This window comes from Aphelocoma coerulescens, chromosome 2, assembly GCF_041296385.1.
Source record: "Aphelocoma coerulescens isolate FSJ_1873_10779 chromosome 2, UR_Acoe_1.0, whole genome shotgun sequence".
Classification (NCBI taxonomy): Eukaryota; Metazoa; Chordata; class Aves; order Passeriformes; family Corvidae; genus Aphelocoma; species Aphelocoma coerulescens.
This window is the reverse complement of record NC_091015.1, coordinates 82,042,813-82,060,630: the sequence shown is the minus strand read 5'-3', so window position 1 is coordinate 82,060,630 and position 17,818 is coordinate 82,042,813. Positions and strand designations below refer to the sequence as shown.

Below are 17,818 nucleotides of genomic sequence, written 5' to 3'. Positions count from 1 at the left end.
AGAGGAACAGCTTGAACAATTTAATTACTCATGATTCTCTAACCCCACTGACATTTCAGTAAGACAGTGTTTATTACATTATGTATGTGAAATAATAAAATTTTATTCTTTTTTAAAAAAGCTTACTCTTAAATAAATTACAAAAGGGAAAAACAACAGTGAAGAGTCAGAGTTTTTCATTGAGAAAAGCTGTTTATATTTCCACAGCAGCTACAAGGATGCAAATGAGACAAGTGAGCCCCTGGAAAGTCCACAGGGTTGTACTGTGAAGCTAGAAAGGAGGCTTTGAACTTGTCAACTTATCATGTTTTCTGTACAAATAGTTTTCCACCTCTGGGAGTCTTCCTAAAAATTAAGTCTCCTCTGGAACTAAGTTTTAGAAGCATGAATAGCCTCCTGTCAACAAAGAGAGAAAGTTTTCAATTCTATGATTAGAAAAGAAAACTGACTGATGTTATCTACCCAATTTTGCAGTAGCTTCCTTAGGCATACCCTACCACCTTTTCTTTACACACCACACAAAGCAAATCATACTTACTAAAATGGAATAGAAGTTAGTGAAGATCAACAGGTGTGACAGTTAAAAACATCTGTTTCCACCAGAATCTTTCACTTAAGCTTTATATTTTACCTACCTTTCAAAAAATTGTCTTCAAAGAACTGGGATGTAACTTGCTGTGGATAATTTACCCCAGCACCCCAAACAATCAGTGGTGTTAAAGTTTCTGAGGGATGACCAGCTCCATGGGATCCTAAGACACACCAAACAAAAAAAAGTATAAACTTTAAGACGTGTTGTAAAAATAAACAAAACCTACGTGCAATAAAAATATGCACACATGTACTAAGTCTTGTTACAGACATACCAAAAGCCTGTTACAGACAATCTATTCCAGCTTCCTTCATAGTTGATTTTTATGTCAATAACAATAAAGGCTAAATTCCAAGTTTTAAGTTTGGAAATCAGTTAAGACTGTAAAAATAGAACTTTTTATATTAAAACCCCAAATATTTAACATACAGAAACTAAAGCCATAATATTTTGAAAGCCTCAACGTATAGAAGACTTACCTGCTCAAAACATGTGCATGTGCTTATCCTGAGCATCTCAGTGAAACCAGGAATGGTTAATTTCAGTAGAATTAGGCACATGTGAAAAAAATATACAGAACTGATCTCTGAATAACCATTAGACTTCCACTTCAAAACCAGGAAGCAATATGCATTGCAACTGTCATCCTTTCCACAGTGATAGAAGCTCATTTTTAAAGTTTTAAAGTCTAGTAGCACATTCCTTAAAAATTGATAAAACATTACTTTCTTCCCTGGGGAAATCGATTCCCTCCAGATTAACATATCGGCCACCAAAAGCAGGAAGGTTGAAAACTCTGACATCTCAGCAGCAGTTGTACTAAAGCAGGAGCCTCACAAGCTTGAAAGAAATGATGGTCATTGAACCCAGTGGGTGAGGTACAAGAATAGGGAGATAATCCAGCCTCAAAGGGAAGGACTTTGTTATACAAGCCCTATGTGGGTCACGGCATGGTCTACAAGATTACACATCTTCCTTGTATTTGCATAGCCACATGCTCTTCCCTGTCTATAAATATATATTTTAATGAATACAAAGGACAGAGAAAGCACACTGCTGTATAGCCTCAAGGCTATTCCCAATTTCATACCCAATTCTATCCTTAAAACAATCACTGTGGCAGAGCTGAGGAGCCAACTTTGTTTACTTGAAACAGCCCAAAGCTTAAGAACACACTGGTCTGGGAATTAGATTTCTGATGTTCCTGGGTGGGCACTCTCTGGGCTCAGAACACAGCAACAACTGCTCTTCTTTGCAGAACTTGAGGAAAAAAGCTTAGGGAGAGAGCACTTCCTCCATCTTCCAGGGAGCAGGGATTATTTCTTATATCAGTTATATTCTTACTACTGCAGGAGGAAAGTGATATTTTGGTGAGTTTACATTTTAGCCAAGCCACCAGCTCCATCAGCATTTCACTGAGATTCTGCCTCTATGAACACTTTAAGGCAGATACAGCTGAGAGAGGCAGCTGTATCCACTCCCTCCCTGTTATACAGAACCAGGTTTCAGACTGATCTGAATAAAAAGAAGGGAAGAAAAATAATTCTTTTCAGCTGGGTCAGTTCCAGATCCATTTCCCAGCACCCTCCAAACAGACCTTTTCAGGGAAAAGGGGGAAAAAAGGTGCTGTTGTTTAGCTCTCTGTTCCATGGTCCAGCATACCACAGAGTTGTACTTGTGCCAGGATGGCAGCAGGAAGAAGAGGCCAAGGTGAAGATGGGTGTGGAACACCCTGTGTTGATGGTCAGCAATTCCATCTGACAACAGTTTAAGGCAAAATCATGGGGTCAGACTGAGAAAGTAAGTGATTTCATTGGCTTTTGCCAGCAACCACAATGTCTTTGATCATGTCTAATGCACATCATATTCTTTTCCCTAATTGGTCCCCCCGTCCTTCCAGTGTTTAATTTGTTTTAAAGCTGGTGTACATCCCATCTGCAAATAACCACTGAAAGGCGGAAGCAGGGGCTGATACTACCAACCAGCTCAAATTAAAGCTCTTGAACTATCCTTCAGATAGCTCACAATGGGCCTGAGCAGTACCTCTGGGTTTGCTCTTGGATTCACTAAAGTCAACTTCAAAGTTATTAACACTTCTGGCAAAAGATCAAGATTTTCCTTCAAGACAGAAAGAGGTGACAGAAAACTGTGACAGACCAGTGGTTCTCAAAGCCTGAAGAAGTTACTCCTATCACCTTTTATTCCCTCTTCAAAGGATCCAGTACATAACGAGAACACTCCTGCAGCTCACTCTGGAAGTGAGGAAGGCCAAAACATTCCAGGCAGTGTTAACAGAAGCATGGTACAGGGAAGGGATTATCCTCCTCTAGTTAGTGCCTGTGAGACATCCTCTAGACACTGGATCCAGTTTTGGGCTCCTCTGGTACTGGAAAGACACCCATCATCTGGAATGGTCTCAGTGAGGAGCACTCGCCCTGTGAGAAGCAGCTGAGAGACTGGGACTTGTTCAGCCTGGAGAAGAAATAGCTTCGGGGAGGACATACCAGAGCATCCTACCTGTACCCCACTGTGAGGGGGTTTGAGAGGGGATGGAGCCAGGGGGTCACTGTGGTGCAAGGTGGGAGGATGACAGACATAATTTGAAACAAAGGAAATTCAGACTGCAGATAAAGAAAACCCTTCCGCCCCCATGAGGGCAGGCAAGCAGCAGAGCAGGCTGCCCAAAAGGGTTGGCTCCATCCCTTTGGTTTTAAAGGCCCTAGCATCTGTGTCTGACTCCAAAGCTAATCCTGCCTTGAGCAGGTGGTTGGACCTCCTAAGATCCCTATGATCATATATATAAAAATATATATACACACCCCCCTTCCCTATAAAAAAACTACGAAATAATTTCTTGAAATATACAAAAAAGTATAGCAGAATTAAAATTTTATTGCAAGTGGAAGTCAGCTCAACAGTAAATAATATTCAAAGTGGACTATTCTGCAAATGAGCAGATGGTAATTAGGCTGGTTTTGAATAAATATACAAATATTTTTGTCATCTCTGATGACAGAAAAAGTCTGCATCCCTTCAATTGAAAAACTTCAGAATTTCACACACAGAGTAAGATGCTGACTGTTGTTTTGCCACAACCATGCCTGAAGCAGCCTTGGTTCAAAGGTATCATAGTTAGTAGCTGCAAACACACAGCATTGGAAAAGAGATTTATCACTTTCACTGGCTGCACACAAGGACAGGAATGTTCTTAAGATTCTTGAAAAAATCAGAAAGAACTAGGGAAAAAATGTCTAAATGAGTTTACCACTGTAAACTCTTCTCATCTGCCCTCAAAGCATTTGGCCACTGTGGCCATGCCCTTCCCAAGTGCCCTCTGTGGGTATCAGCACAGTTGGCCCCTGCCTCACTCTCCTCTCTGTACTCTCAGCTCCTCCACCTGTCTCCAGCAGCAGTCTCCTCCAGAAAGATAACACAGCAGTCCCATCCTTTCTGCTGTGCTTAGAAGGCCAAAATAAGCAAAACGATTCTCCACCCCCACCACAACCTCTCCCTGTAAAGTTTTTCACCAGCTCCTGAACAGATTTCCCACATTTTCCAGGTGCTTTAGAGAACCAAAGTGAGAACTGTATCTCCCAGAGGAGATGGAACAAGACCAAATTTGCTGCTGGCAGCCAAATAACACCATCTCCTCCTGCTTGAGGTGGTTTTCTACAGAGATCTTTCTATCCCTACCAGCAGTCACTGAGGAAGTAAAGCTTTACCTCAGTGTCTTTTTTCTGTCCAGAGATCGAATGCAGCTGTCACAGCAATTTGCATAGATTTTCATATACAAGCAACACTTAGGTTACTAAATCAAAGCAAGGGTTCCAAAGCTTCTCATGGGACAGCTTTCTAATCATACAGCAGATGCCCATAAACTCAACGGACTCAACACTTAAAAAGACTCACCCCAGTCTGTCATTCCATGGTCAGAAGTTAAAATAAATGCAGTCTTTCCATCATTTCCATAGAAATCGTCAATCAATGAAGCAATTTCTTTCACACCCTCATCAACTTGTTTAATATTCTCCTGGTATTCCCTTGAAAAATAGGAAAAAATGTTACATTCAAGGTGGCTCTCACATTTGGTATAAAGCAAGTTATCCATGATCATAAAGCCCAGTCCTTCGAGTACAGACAGCTTTAAACTCAAATGAATATCAAGCTAAAAAAAGGCTTCCTAGATGTAAAATCTTTCCTGCTTTAAGTCTTACTGAGATATTAAATCATTGCAGCACAGTCTGCAGATTACTGAAACCACAGTTTCAAACATTTGTATTTCAAATCTGACCTATCCTTGACATAAGACTATAATTTTACTACTCACAGCTGTCAGGCAAGTTAAGCAGAATGCCAAAACTAAGGAATTCTGGAAAACTCAAACACCTTAAAAGGTAAGTTGCAAAAATTGCTTTACACTGGTAACTAAATAGCAAAGAAAGATCTCACCAGGCAGTCAGTGTTTTGAGATGATTAATAGATCAGGTCAGACCCTAGTTTTGCGGAATAGAGGCTAAATAAAAAATTTGTTTATTTTTAGAAAAAATGACCATGATTAACTTTCAGACAACTAATTTCCTATCTGTTGCTAAAGTCAATTTTAAAACTCTGTCTTCAAAACAATCATAATAAATGATCATTAGACATACAGCAAGTATGAACTTCAGAACGATGTAGGAAATCAGAGAATTTTAAAAGTATGCAGGCATCAAGAGAAAGATGTAAAATCCTGCAAAGCAGGATGTGAAGAAATGAAAAGGAAGTTCTCAAATAACGCGCTTTAAGATGGACTGGTGATCAGAGCTGTTAATTGAAACCCTTCTCTTTGTTCAAGTGTAATAAGGAAAGCCAAAACATAACGCCAGAATTTGCAGCCATTATTGCTGAGCTTACTGCTGTCTATAAACTCAACAATACCACTTCAGCAATGGGGTATGTGAAAACTCTATCCATTTTATGTTTAAAACTGCATTTCCTACATAGCCTTTAGATTATGTGTTGGCTGTAACTAAGACAATCCGCTAAAAATCAGACTTGAGTACAGGAATATAACCAGGCTGTTATATATACTGTACAGAGCAAAAATCTGTCATTTCTGCAGATGGGACCTTAAAAAATAAAATAACCCCAAAAGTTCAGAATGTAGATAATCATGGTGACATATATGACTCCCAACACTACAAGTTGTATTTCTGGCTTGATAAATTTCACTGTTAAAAAAGTTACTATACACATTTAAAACTAGTAAGAAAGATATGCTTAGTATCTCAATTACCTTGAGTTTGGCCGATGAGCATGTCCATTGGTGTCTATGCCTAGCAAATGCAGGAACAGAACCACTTTCTCTTCATTCAGTGCAGAGAACAATGTTTGATTACTTCTGGAAGAATTAAAGAAGCTCTGTATGGAATAAGTCATTAATATATTAATCTGAGTAAAATGAAAGAAGATAGGCAGCTTATAAAAACTAAAACACTGCTGCTTCCATGTCAAAATACTAGTAGTTATTAGAGTTTAAAAAGACAAAAAATAATGACTTCCCAATTTACTGCTTGGAGGACAACTACTATCAGTATGGTCGTCCAAATTTTCAGCTTATCTAAGACAACATTTAAGTTGAGGTGTTCTTCTGTTGTTTGCGGGGCTTTTTTTCTTGGGCTTTTATCTGTTGGTTTGTTTTGGTTTTGTACAGGGTTTTTCTGAGTTTGCATAGGAAGAAATACATCATCCCTTCTTTGCTCCTGTATAAACAAATTGGTGAACCATTCCTGAGTACCATTTATGGCTCTATATTTCTACCGATTTACTGAATTTAAACTGGAAGCAAAGGTCTCAAATACACTTGCTTTGGAAGCAGGTTCTGCAGGACTGAGATACTGAGCTACAACTTGTTTTCAGAAACTAAATTAAAACAGAACAAAGCATGACATGCTTTGCAAATACATAAACTACAGAACACATACTGCCTTGCACATGGCCTACTTAAGCATCCCTGAGGCAGATGCCATGGGAGGATTTTCCCCTCAGATTGAATGAGTCTTGACATGGCTATTCTGTGTTAGACCAGCCACATTATAGCAATGCAAAATGCAGGCAGACAGCTATTCCAGCATCAGCTCCTTAGTAACAGCACTGCCCAAGGAAACAAAGTTGGGTAGGGTTTTAGTTCAAAGAGCATCAGGAGAACCTTTCAGTACACTAACGCAAGTGGGAGTGTCTTTGAACTTCATGCAAGAGTCCAGGGAAAATGCTGGTAGAGGCAGGGAACCATTTCTGCCACCAAAGGACAGGGCAGTCCACCACACAGCTGTGATAATGATGGAGCTCTTAAAATCTAAAGCTCATACCTTGTGTAAACAAAAGTCACTGTACCCAGAGGAAGACCAAAGTGGCAATGAGGATATCACAGTGTGCTGTGCCAGGAAACCATGGCAGTGTGCAATTCCACTTTTCTAACTCCCTGAGTACACACAAGCCGCATGGACTAATATTTGCATGCTCTCAGCTTCAGCTCTTGTCTAAACAAAATCATGACCAAAGTCCAGAGATATTTTAAATAAAGATACAAGAACAAAATCCAATTACATTAAATAGCAATATAATTATTTTTAAGGAGATTTTCATTTCCCACAGAGATCCGTCCACCTGCACGTATTTGACCACAGACTGAAGAAGCTTTCCAGACCACACCAGTTATTTGCAGGATACAATAAAACTCTGTTTCCTTAATTTTAATTAAATAAAAGGAAATCAAAACAAAGTATATCAAAACAGAAAAACAGGAAACTCCCAAAATTAAATCCTAAACTGTAGATCAATATTAGAAGGCACACATTTTTCTATCACAGAAAGATTAAGCAAAAGAAACCATTCAGAAGAAGGCAAGGCCTAAGCTTCTCTTCTCCCACCAGACAAGTCCCTACAACATACCAAAAGCATCCCACTTTCCCAGTCCCAGCCACCTCATAAGCCAGAGCAGCAGCAGTCGTAAGAGTTTGCCCAAATTCTGGCCAATTACAAACAAGATGATTAAAGGAAGATGAGTGCAACCTAAGATGCAATGTCTTTTCCCAGAGCAAACAGTAAACTTTATCCCATAAAACTTAAAAAAAATCACAAAAAAACAACAGGAAGCTCATCACAAGGAGTGATGGCTGATAAAGGTGGTGAGTTGGCAAGCAGGATACCAAACACACTAAGGGCAAAAAGCACTTCACCTTCCTCTGGACATTGCTAAACTGTTTGTCCAGAACTATCCTTGTATCTCCTGATAAAGGCCACTTCTTTTTGGTACTCAGTGTTCACAAAACTTGAGTCCTACCTCTACTCAACACTAGTTTCCAACCCATCACTATATTTAAACTATATCTTCCTGTCTCATTCTTTTTTATTTTTGCTTCCTTTTTATTTCCTCTATTCAGTAACATTACCTCCACTGTATATGTAAGCTGAATCTCACCAAGAAGTTTCAGAGACAGCAGTAAAGAACTAAGAGGCTGAGAGCACTCACTTTTTCCAGTCTCAAGGAAAAGCAGCTAAGGAGAGGTCCCATTGTTGCATACAACCATCTACCATGAGGGTGAAGGGAGCCTCAATCCTCTGATGGAGCCAGACTGATCAGAGGGCCTCAGAGATGAGACAAGGGGAAACTCACAATTTGGAATGTGGAAAATTGCAGTAAGACAAAGAGACTTTTAAAAATTATTTGGTAAACCATAACTATAACCAGATATTGGAACAGCTGCTTAAAAGGTTTGTCTGTAGATGCTCAAATCTTGACTGGGCAAGGCCTGAGCATGTTGCTCTAACTGAACCTCCTTCATGCAGAGAGCTGGACTCAAAGACCCCTACAGCTGCCTTCCAAACTTCTTTTTAAACGACTCTGGCAACTTTTGTTTGATTTTCTGGCAACTAACAACAAAATAATGCACTGGTTGTAACTGATATGCAGGTTGATGAGATGAACAGTAAGTTCCACATTAAAACATTTACAGCAAGCTGTGAACTTAATTATAATGTAATACTAATTAAACTACTACAACAGAATTTTAGTTATGACTATGTGAAATCTTGATCTAATCATCTCCCTCCTCAGATGGGAGAAAGCAAAGAAAAAATAAAGACTACTTAGAAGGTCTAAAAAATGATTTACAGATGTCTGAACAAAACATGAACTTTAAAATGTTAAACATCTAAGTAGTTGGGAACCTTCTGTTCCCTCAGAGTCTTCCATGGAAGCGTGATTCTTTAGTAGAGCTGATAAACTGTTGCTGACTGCATGTACTAGAGAGACCAAACAAACTTTTTCCTTTCACAAAGCTCCTTAATCTAGGACAACTTAATTTAATTGGCTGCTTAAAGCTGTGCACATTGATTTGTGCTGATGGGAGAGTTGTAATAGTTACGCCCGTTTTCAGATGTAAAACAAAGTACAAAGGTAGAACAAACATATGTGGCAGGTTTAGATCCATTGAGCATGATCATGCACAAGACACCAACACATTTAAAAGAAATCATACAACCATTGTACTGTTAATGAGAGCGGAGCTATCTGTATTGAAATCCACTGGCACAAATGCCAACATCCGGTCACAGCACTGTCTGCAGAGCTTCAAAGTTTAACATAATTCAGTTCTGGACTCTGTCCACTACCCTGCACAGAAGGGACAGTCTGAAGGCTTGGATGGCCTTTTTCCAGCAGAAAGGGGACAAAGGAAGAGTGGAATACTGTGTTCAAAATGAGAAAAGAATAAAGGAAAAAAACCCCACAATTTTTGGCCATCTGCATCTACATGTTCCTTTCAGTGAGAAGACATTAACTGAACATTTTGAGCATATTCTACCCTTTGATCATAATAAATTGTGGTTAGGCCATTACTGGAACTCATCTGCAAGACTGAATTCCTGGAGTTTTAAACTTTTTACCGAAAGAAAAATGAGTTGAATCTTCCAAAACTATTTTCCACTAATATTTTTAAAAATCAGAAATGCATCAAGAAAACTTTTTTTTTTTTCCCATTAGTTAAGCTAGACTCCCAGTATTTTGCTCCTAAGTTTCTTAGCACAGACTCTAACTATGATTTAGGTAAAGGTTATTTAACTGAGAATCACTGAGCCACATCACAGTAGATTAAACTCCATTCCTTAATAATTTTAAATGCTTCTTAGAAAAACCCAACAAACATACCAAAAAACCCCCCAAACAACCCAAAAACAAACAAAAAAAAAATCCCAGTCAATCAATTCCATGCCCATGTGGAACTCCAAACCACTCCCAAGTTATTACTGCACATTAAAATTGCTGAGTTTTCATGCTGCTGAAGATAAAAAATCCACACAGCCTAGTCTATGGTATATTTTCTGTCCCTAGAAAGGGTTAGGATCACCTTGTATCACAAGAAGACATGACAAGAACTATCAAGTGTTTGTCTTGAACTATCAAGAGCTATCATTTTTCTTCTACTCATGATTTAAGCAAAGATACAAATAAAAAATAGTCAGAGTTTCCCATCTCCTGAAAAATTTACCAGTAGTTGGCATTTTTAAAGAGAACAAACAATTCACACAAAAAAGAGTGCCAGCACTAGCAGCCCAAACATGAATTAGCCATTCTTCATTTTTTCCCCATTGTTTTTTGGGGCAGAGGAAGGTACAAGTGACCCTCACGATGCTTGGGACCTGCAGATTACACAGCAGAGAGGAAGTACATTTGGTGTCTTTTGCTTCCTAAAGAGGCAGAAATCCAGGGACCACGTTGGCCACCATATGAGTTAAACAATATATTGTTAAATACTCGAGATAAAACACAAAGGAGGAAAAAAAAGAGTAGGCAAAGCAAAATTTAGATTCCAGCATACTGCCATTCCTACTTATATATAATCTCACTAGCATAGCTGAAAGTTGTTCAAGCTATAATAACAGAGTGACCTCGGTTTCAATAAGCCTCAAGTTTCGCACTCCTGAAGCAATTGCTGATGTGTAGTTGAAGAGATGGTTAATGGAATGTGTGGCTTATGCCAGTCAATCAAGTCCTATCCATTCACAGTATGGAATTTTAGATGGGCAAAGTAAGTCTTAAAAATAATGGTGCTGGCTCCAAGGAAAAAGTAATCAGTAATGACATGTATTTTAAACATATCATTATAGCTTGAAAGGATAAATGCCATTAGGTGTTCTGAAGCAAAAGAAAGGTAGTACCACCCTCACATACTTGTGCAGCTCCAAATGACAGCAGGGTGCAACTTCATGACAACAGCTATTCAAGTGTAACTGACAGCCTAATTTGATTTGTATTATTCATATGCATTACAACACACAACATGGCACAAGTGCACATTCAGGGAGAGGATGGCACTTAGAAAAAAACACCTTTCACTTGCAAACTCAGAAAATCACTTCCTTTGAAAATTAGCAAACTATAATGAACTTTTGCACCCTATGTCACTGTTTAAAGCAGAACCACCCTTCACTTCCTAAATAGATGATGATTTGGTTTATTGATTTACTTTGTTTTCTTTTTTGATTTCATTTATGCTGGTTAGCTATACTAATGCATACAGCCCAGAGACCTTGTGGAAAATGTTTTAAGTCTTAAACTCCATTAACATTGTTATGAGATCCAGAAAGTAACTCAATTGCTTCAGTGATACAGATATTTATATACACCAATGCCCACTACCAGCATTTCTTAACCCAGAATAAGTGAGGCAGCATGGAATAACATAAATGTAGGAATTAATAAATAATCAGAAATCACGTGCCTTGGACTATTAACACTTATGGTGACAGTGTCACAGAAAACAACAGTCATGAGCCAGCACTGACCCAAGTCAGCTGAGCACAGAACCACATCAACAAATTCTACAGCTCTAGGGCCTACCCTGTCTCCATATCCTACCTCGTCCCCCAAAACAAACTGTGACTCCTCTGGCAGCCGCAGCATAGTGTGAACCACAGTGGAAAATTAGGAGCCAGCTATATCTATCAAGAAAAGCCACACTGAACTATTATAGTCAGGGTACAAGCTTGACAAAAAAAGTAAATAATATTGTCCATTTTGCTTTCATAAGGAAGACTTATCATTTCTGCCATGCTGCAATACCTGTTATAAAGCCCTTTAATTGCATTCAAGATCTTAAAGGGGTCTGTAGTACTCCAAGATGGGTTTCACATTATAGGCAAACAAAACAAAGAAAAGCCAAGAATGTTTTTAAAGGGTACTTTTATTCATGTTAGTTTTTTAATTAGCATTGAATGACAAATACTTCCTTTAAGCATCCATTACACTTGTCATGAAAGTTGATTCAAGAAATTTTTACTTATGACCCCAAGTGATAGGTCTTTCAAAACTTTCTTACTTTCTAATTCTATGATCAAGCATTTACATGTTCTATGATAAAGTTAACATGCAACTGTGCTTTTTATAAACAGCTAGCACAAAAAGATTCTCTGCTTACCTTAACATGATCAAAAACCCATATGTCAAGCTTGGCTGCATCTTCTGCTCCAAAGTCTTCACTTTCTGCTGCATAACAAAATGTGTAAACATGATCTCCAGTAGCACCTGCAGAAACAATATAGATAGCATACAAGATACAAGGTTTTTTGCTTTTCTCATAGTCAAAAATACTTTCATGCACAGGAGTACCAAGAATCTACCAAGAATGATGATCCTGAAAGAAATCGAAGAAATTTTCTCCTTATTTTAAACTTTCCCATAATTAATCTTTTTTTGAAGCCTGGATACCATTTTACCTCATTAGCTTATCAGCACCTCAGAGGAATGAGGAACAATGTTATCCAGTATGCTCAGGTGAGGAAATAAAATATGGAAAAGCAGATAGGAGAAACCTAAATCCCAGTTTAAGCAAATTCAACAGAATTTTGTTTTGAAACAAAGAATTTCACTGAGAAACTTCTAACCAGGGAAGATACATATTCATAGTCTCATTTGAACACGTTTTGGGGGCAGGCTGCTTAAGAAAAATATGCTCAGCTTTTGGTAGTTCAACTGAATCATAGAAGACAATGCCTTATCAATGAGGTCTTTTCCACAGGAAAAGATCATATATCACATATAACAAAGGCATCAGGAGGGTTACTGTATATCAGTTCTAGCTATCAAAAGCCCAGGGGACAACTTCAGGGAGACAATATTCAAACTCTGCATCTATAAAACAAGCATCCAAAACAGAAAAGGAGGAACTACTGGACTATGTTCAGTCACAAAGTACAACACAAGGGCCACTGATGTGCAAACACAGCATCTGGACAAGGTGACTTCATTATCTATTGATTGTCAAGGGAGCAGAGAAGGAAACAGGTGGGGGGGAAGACAAACACTGGCAAGAAATTAAACTTCACAAGTCCTGAAAAGATTTGAAGCTAGGTGAAGTTTAATTAAACAATTCAGTCAATGGCAGAGCTGTTACAGCTCAGGGGTGCCATTTATAGTGTGACTATGTAAACTCCCAGAGGGGAAAATGTTCTTTGATCAGTTGATGGCAGAAAGAATATATCTGATTTGCTGGATGTACAATTATATAGTGCAGTTCTGTAAGCTTCCAGGCTTGTGAATGAACTAACATCCTAGCATAAGGGAGCTACTTAGCCAAGATTATGTGGAAACCCACACAGAGGGTTGCAGGTATTTCAGGCCAGGAAGATGAAAGCTGGCACAGATTTTCTGGTGCAGCTCTCCCCTACACCCCGGAGATGTTACTACTACTTATAACACAGAACACTCACTGCAGTTCTCAGTCTAAAAGAAAAGGAAAAAAGTACTGCCGGGCATTAAAAAGTGAATTCAGGAGTTCCAACTCGTGGATAAATGAGTTCAAAAGAAGAAACAAGTCCTGTCCATCACTGCCAGCATGACTGATAGTCTAAGAGGATAGAATGCTGTAGTGTTTTTCCACAGTGTCACAGCAAACCTGAGAAGTCCTTCCTTGAGAAGTGCCACACCAAAGAAGCCAAATGACAGCACATAGTTAGCAGACAAAGCAAAGGAACACATCTACCACATTTCTAATTTCTACCAAAGCACTGCTATGAAGAGAAACAGTGGCAAAATGAGGTCATACCAGGAAAGTTTTGAAGTGGCTGCATAGCTTATAACTGTTTCTTTATTCTTTGGGGGTTTTTTTAGTAAGAAATTCTATTATGCAAAATTTTATAAAGTATTACTTTAGTTCTATTGTTTGAGGGAGCAGGCAACAGTATGCCAATGCTTTTTTTAAGTCTGGGAATGAGGAAGCAAAGATGGGATGGATAGGGAAGCAGAAGAAAGCTAGGGATGAAAACATCTTTTAGAGGCAAGCACAGAGCTCTGCTGGGTTTGATGATGCCATTACACTATGGGAAATAACTGGAGGTGCCAGAAACTTCCAAACAAGATACCACCTATTGCTTTTGCTCTCTTCTCTGCCACTATATCTCACACTCGGCATCAATATCCAAATATTAGGATCAGGGATCAAGTTACCACACTCTTACAATAAGATTTACGTCCTGCTGAAAGTTAATGTCTCGCTCTGCTAGGGGGTCCTGTGTCTGACAAGCCTGTCATGGGTCAGAGTCCAGACCAGCAGGAGAATTTGCTAGCAAATTTTGCAGGCACAAAAGAAGGGGAAAAAGAATAAATGCAGAAAGACAGTCAGACACTGAGCAGGACAGAGTGTGGCCATCAGAGAGCTGTCATCAAATCCAGCCATGTGAGGGATATGAGAAATTCTGCACTGTTTAACAACAAGGAACTAAACCAGAAGATAGGGAGGCCTATCTGTCCAGAATAACCCTGACAATGGTTTTTCCCAGTTGTTCCCATGGTTTTGATGATACCCATCTTCATACTCAAGTTAAAAAAAATGACCCTAGCCTTTCTGGAAGCTTCCAAAAAAGAGAGGGGAAGCAAATGGCAATCTGGGTGCAACAGACTAGTATCTTCTTCCCTTCAGAGAAGCAACAGTCTCAGCTCCTTTTTCAGCATGACATTTAATACTCTGGAATATACTCCAACCCCGACTGCGGACAGAACAGTACAGGGTTGGATTTTTCAGGTCAAACCTCAAATCCTGGCAAGTCTAGAAGAGAAACTCAAAGGTTTAAGGAGTACTCTGGAAACAAAATAGGCATTTTTAAACCACATTACTTTTAGATCATTTCAAGGTTATAATCTAAAAACATAATAGAAAATAAGTTTAATATTAGCACTGTGAATTTGTGTATCTTAAGTGAGTTTAACTATTAGAAACAAATACCTTTTATTCCTCCTCAAGATACAAAGGTACTTCAGACATTTTCTCAGACTGAAATACTAATCACACAGTCATTAAAACTTTGACAAATTTAGATTTCATGTCTACCTATTTTCATATTTTAAAAAATCTGTGAGCATTTTTCTTTACTTCCTTATAGGACTCTCAACTATTTTCTTGAAGTATCTATTTTATTACAACAAAAGTACCAGGAGAAAATAGACAGTGACAGGAAACAAAGGATTTTCCTATCCTTCTCAAAACACGGCAAGTGTCATATAGTCTTTATGCATCATCCAATACAAGTGGTGAAACATTAAAATTCAGACCATTTTGGCATGATAAAATATACACAAGAAGAGTCCTGCGGCCTCACTAATTTGCAACACGAAAAGAAAGGGGCACATGGCTTAATTTCTCTCTATCTCCTTCTTGGCTTTTTTGTAAAAGTAAAGATAAAGAGTGAACACTTGATTCCTTTCCCTTCTGTATTAGAAAACTTGGCCTCTTTGAAAGAAAGGGAACTCTTTCTAACTAAATGAAGTTAATCTATCTTTCTATCGTGAGAAACCATGATTCATGTTCTGACACAGTATCTCCTTCACAGATACACGGCTGCACTTTAACTTCGCCAACTTTGGGAAGTTTTCCTCCCCCCTGCAAAAGGAAGCTGCATTGTTGATACCACTCAGAACAAGCCATATAGAGAGTATTATCCTTGCACGTCTCTTCAGATAACATCAAAGCTGCTCCCAAGTCCTCTGCTTATCATCTTACTCAAACAAAACCAGTAGAAGGACAGGGCTCTGGGAAATTCTTAAATTCCCCAAATATTTTCCCAAGAACATATTCCTAAAAACACAAATAATCTGTGCAAGGGCAACTACCTTTCCCCTCTCCCCAGCCACCATCACACTATTTCTAAATACAAACGGCAATCTGAGGTCGTGGGAAATTACCATGAGATATTTTTACAGCTCATCATAAATTTATGAGGCTTAAGCAAAGAACAGAAAATAGGGGCGTGGGGGGGAATGTCAGGATGTGAGGGGGAAGACACATGAGTTCAGAAAAAGTTCAAGAATCATCATGAGAAAGATGATGTATATTTTTTCTAAACCAATATTACATTCCACTCCTTCCCTGCCTACCTCGTTTTTCTTATTTGTCAATACCAATGCCTAGAGCAGAGCAGCAGCATATGCCCTTAGCTTGTCCCCTTTCACTTGAGTCTGTTTATTCTGAGATTATGTGAAAGAGTGTATATGCACTCATTCTTCCAAGAAAACAACAATATTAAACTTGGAGAACCTTTAAACGTTTAAAGTGTTGCTCAGCAATCTCCGCACGCTCAAACACCAATTGCACTGGGCTGACAAGACTTTAACACACTGCACACCACGGGCAATAGACCTCAGCTTCAGGAATAGTACCAGGAACTGCTTGCATTCAGCTCTTCTCTTACATATTAATGTTCTGAGTAGAAGCAGGATAACCCACAATAAGCTACCTCTCCAGCTCTGACACTGAAAAAGCATGGCTGCAGTTCTATCTCCAACTCACTGGGAGCTGCAGACATACGAAGAAAAATCCCAGCCACAGACTTGCAAAACAAGAGCTTCAAACCTCAACAAAGAAAAAAATACTAGGTCCTTATAATTAAAGGTGTGTTTCTTTAGTATACTGACAGAATTAGCTAAGGCCTATTCAAATGAATGAGTAATAAATAAGGATATCCTCATCAAAAGCTTGCTTGTTTTCCTCCACCCCATCTTCATTTCACAAACTAGAAATCAAGTATACAGAAATACACAAACTGAAAATATTCACCTTCTTCTCTAACTCAAAAAATCTAAGTCTCTCTTTTACTACCTGATAACTATGTGTTAAAGATTCATAAAATTAAGTCTTACCTTTTGCAAACATTGGCAAAATATCTGGGCTTCCCCAGCTCCAGGTATATTTACTTTCATTGAAAACAGAGTCAAATTCTACTGGATTCTCCTTCCATCCTGTTAAATAAATATTTAAATAAGCATTTAAATGGCATTGCCAGAAGCTCTCATTGACTGTTAAAATTGATAGTCCATGCAAAATGTTGTAGGGTTTTTTCATAAGTTTCCCCTATATTATTTCACAATGAACTCCAATTTGTGAATCTTGATTTTAATTCCATTTCAACATCTGTTATAATTAGCCCCCCATTCACTGAGAAGTTAACTGAATACCTAGGCCAATCTCATTATGCAGGGCTTCAAACAGGCAAAGCACACAGCTGGTTTACCTTCTAAACAGCTAAAATTTTCCTGAATTCTGCATCTCCTGTTGTCTGAACTCAGCTTTTGGCATTTTGGGCAATAAGGTACACACCTGTACATTTTCAGAAGTCATGTTACACTTCCTCACAATAAAAACTTCAAGATTTTCTGTTTCCACAAAAAGGCAATTGACAGAAATATAGAGATGCTCTTAACTAGGTATTCCTGCCAATCCTGCATTTGTAGTGGTTGTCAGAAGGAAGAACCTTTTCATTAGGAACATGGACAAGACCAAGTAATTCTTCTCACCTTCCCTGTCCAAAACCAACACACACGACTAGTGTTGAGGCCCGGAAGCGTGGGGGAAAGCAGAGGAGCGCACAAAAGACCAAGTCAGTAATTTGAAGGGTTGTTCCATATAATTAAGCCCCAAGCACTCAGTAACAGCTGGACAAAACACATGCTTGGGGCTTTTGCTTTATTTTGGTCTCCAACTCAAGCCAGCAATGGTTCAGCTGAGATACTGCAGCTCATTTCTTGTTTGAAACATCTACTTAGCCATATCCTAGAGTATCCCAAATGATAATTGAAAACTCTGTTACATGAAGAGGTGAGGCCGTAAGATAATTCTGCTTTTAGGGTCAGGGTGCTAAATTCAACCATGTGACAAAATATTAATTTATGTAAGCTATTTTCCTAGCTATCAATATTAG

The 17,818-nt window shown here is 38.7% G+C and overlaps 1 protein-coding gene across 2 annotated transcripts in view; it reads right to left on the bottom strand.

The window, feature by feature from the left end:
* Positions 1-17,818, bottom strand: part of PIGN (phosphatidylinositol glycan anchor biosynthesis class N) — a 101,086-nt gene that overhangs the window by 65,371 nt on the left and 17,897 nt on the right. For both annotated transcript variants that reach the window (XM_069008292.1, XM_069008294.1), the window contains exons 4-8: positions 16,761-16,859; positions 12,049-12,155; positions 5,868-5,992; positions 4,502-4,632; positions 636-752 (exon numbers count right to left, since the gene is read on the bottom strand). In XM_069008292.1, coding sequence (XP_068864393.1) covers positions 636-752; positions 4,502-4,632; positions 5,868-5,992; positions 12,049-12,155; positions 16,761-16,859 — 579 coding nt within the window. The remainder of the gene's footprint in view (positions 1-635; positions 753-4,501; positions 4,633-5,867; positions 5,993-12,048; positions 12,156-16,760; positions 16,860-17,818) is intronic.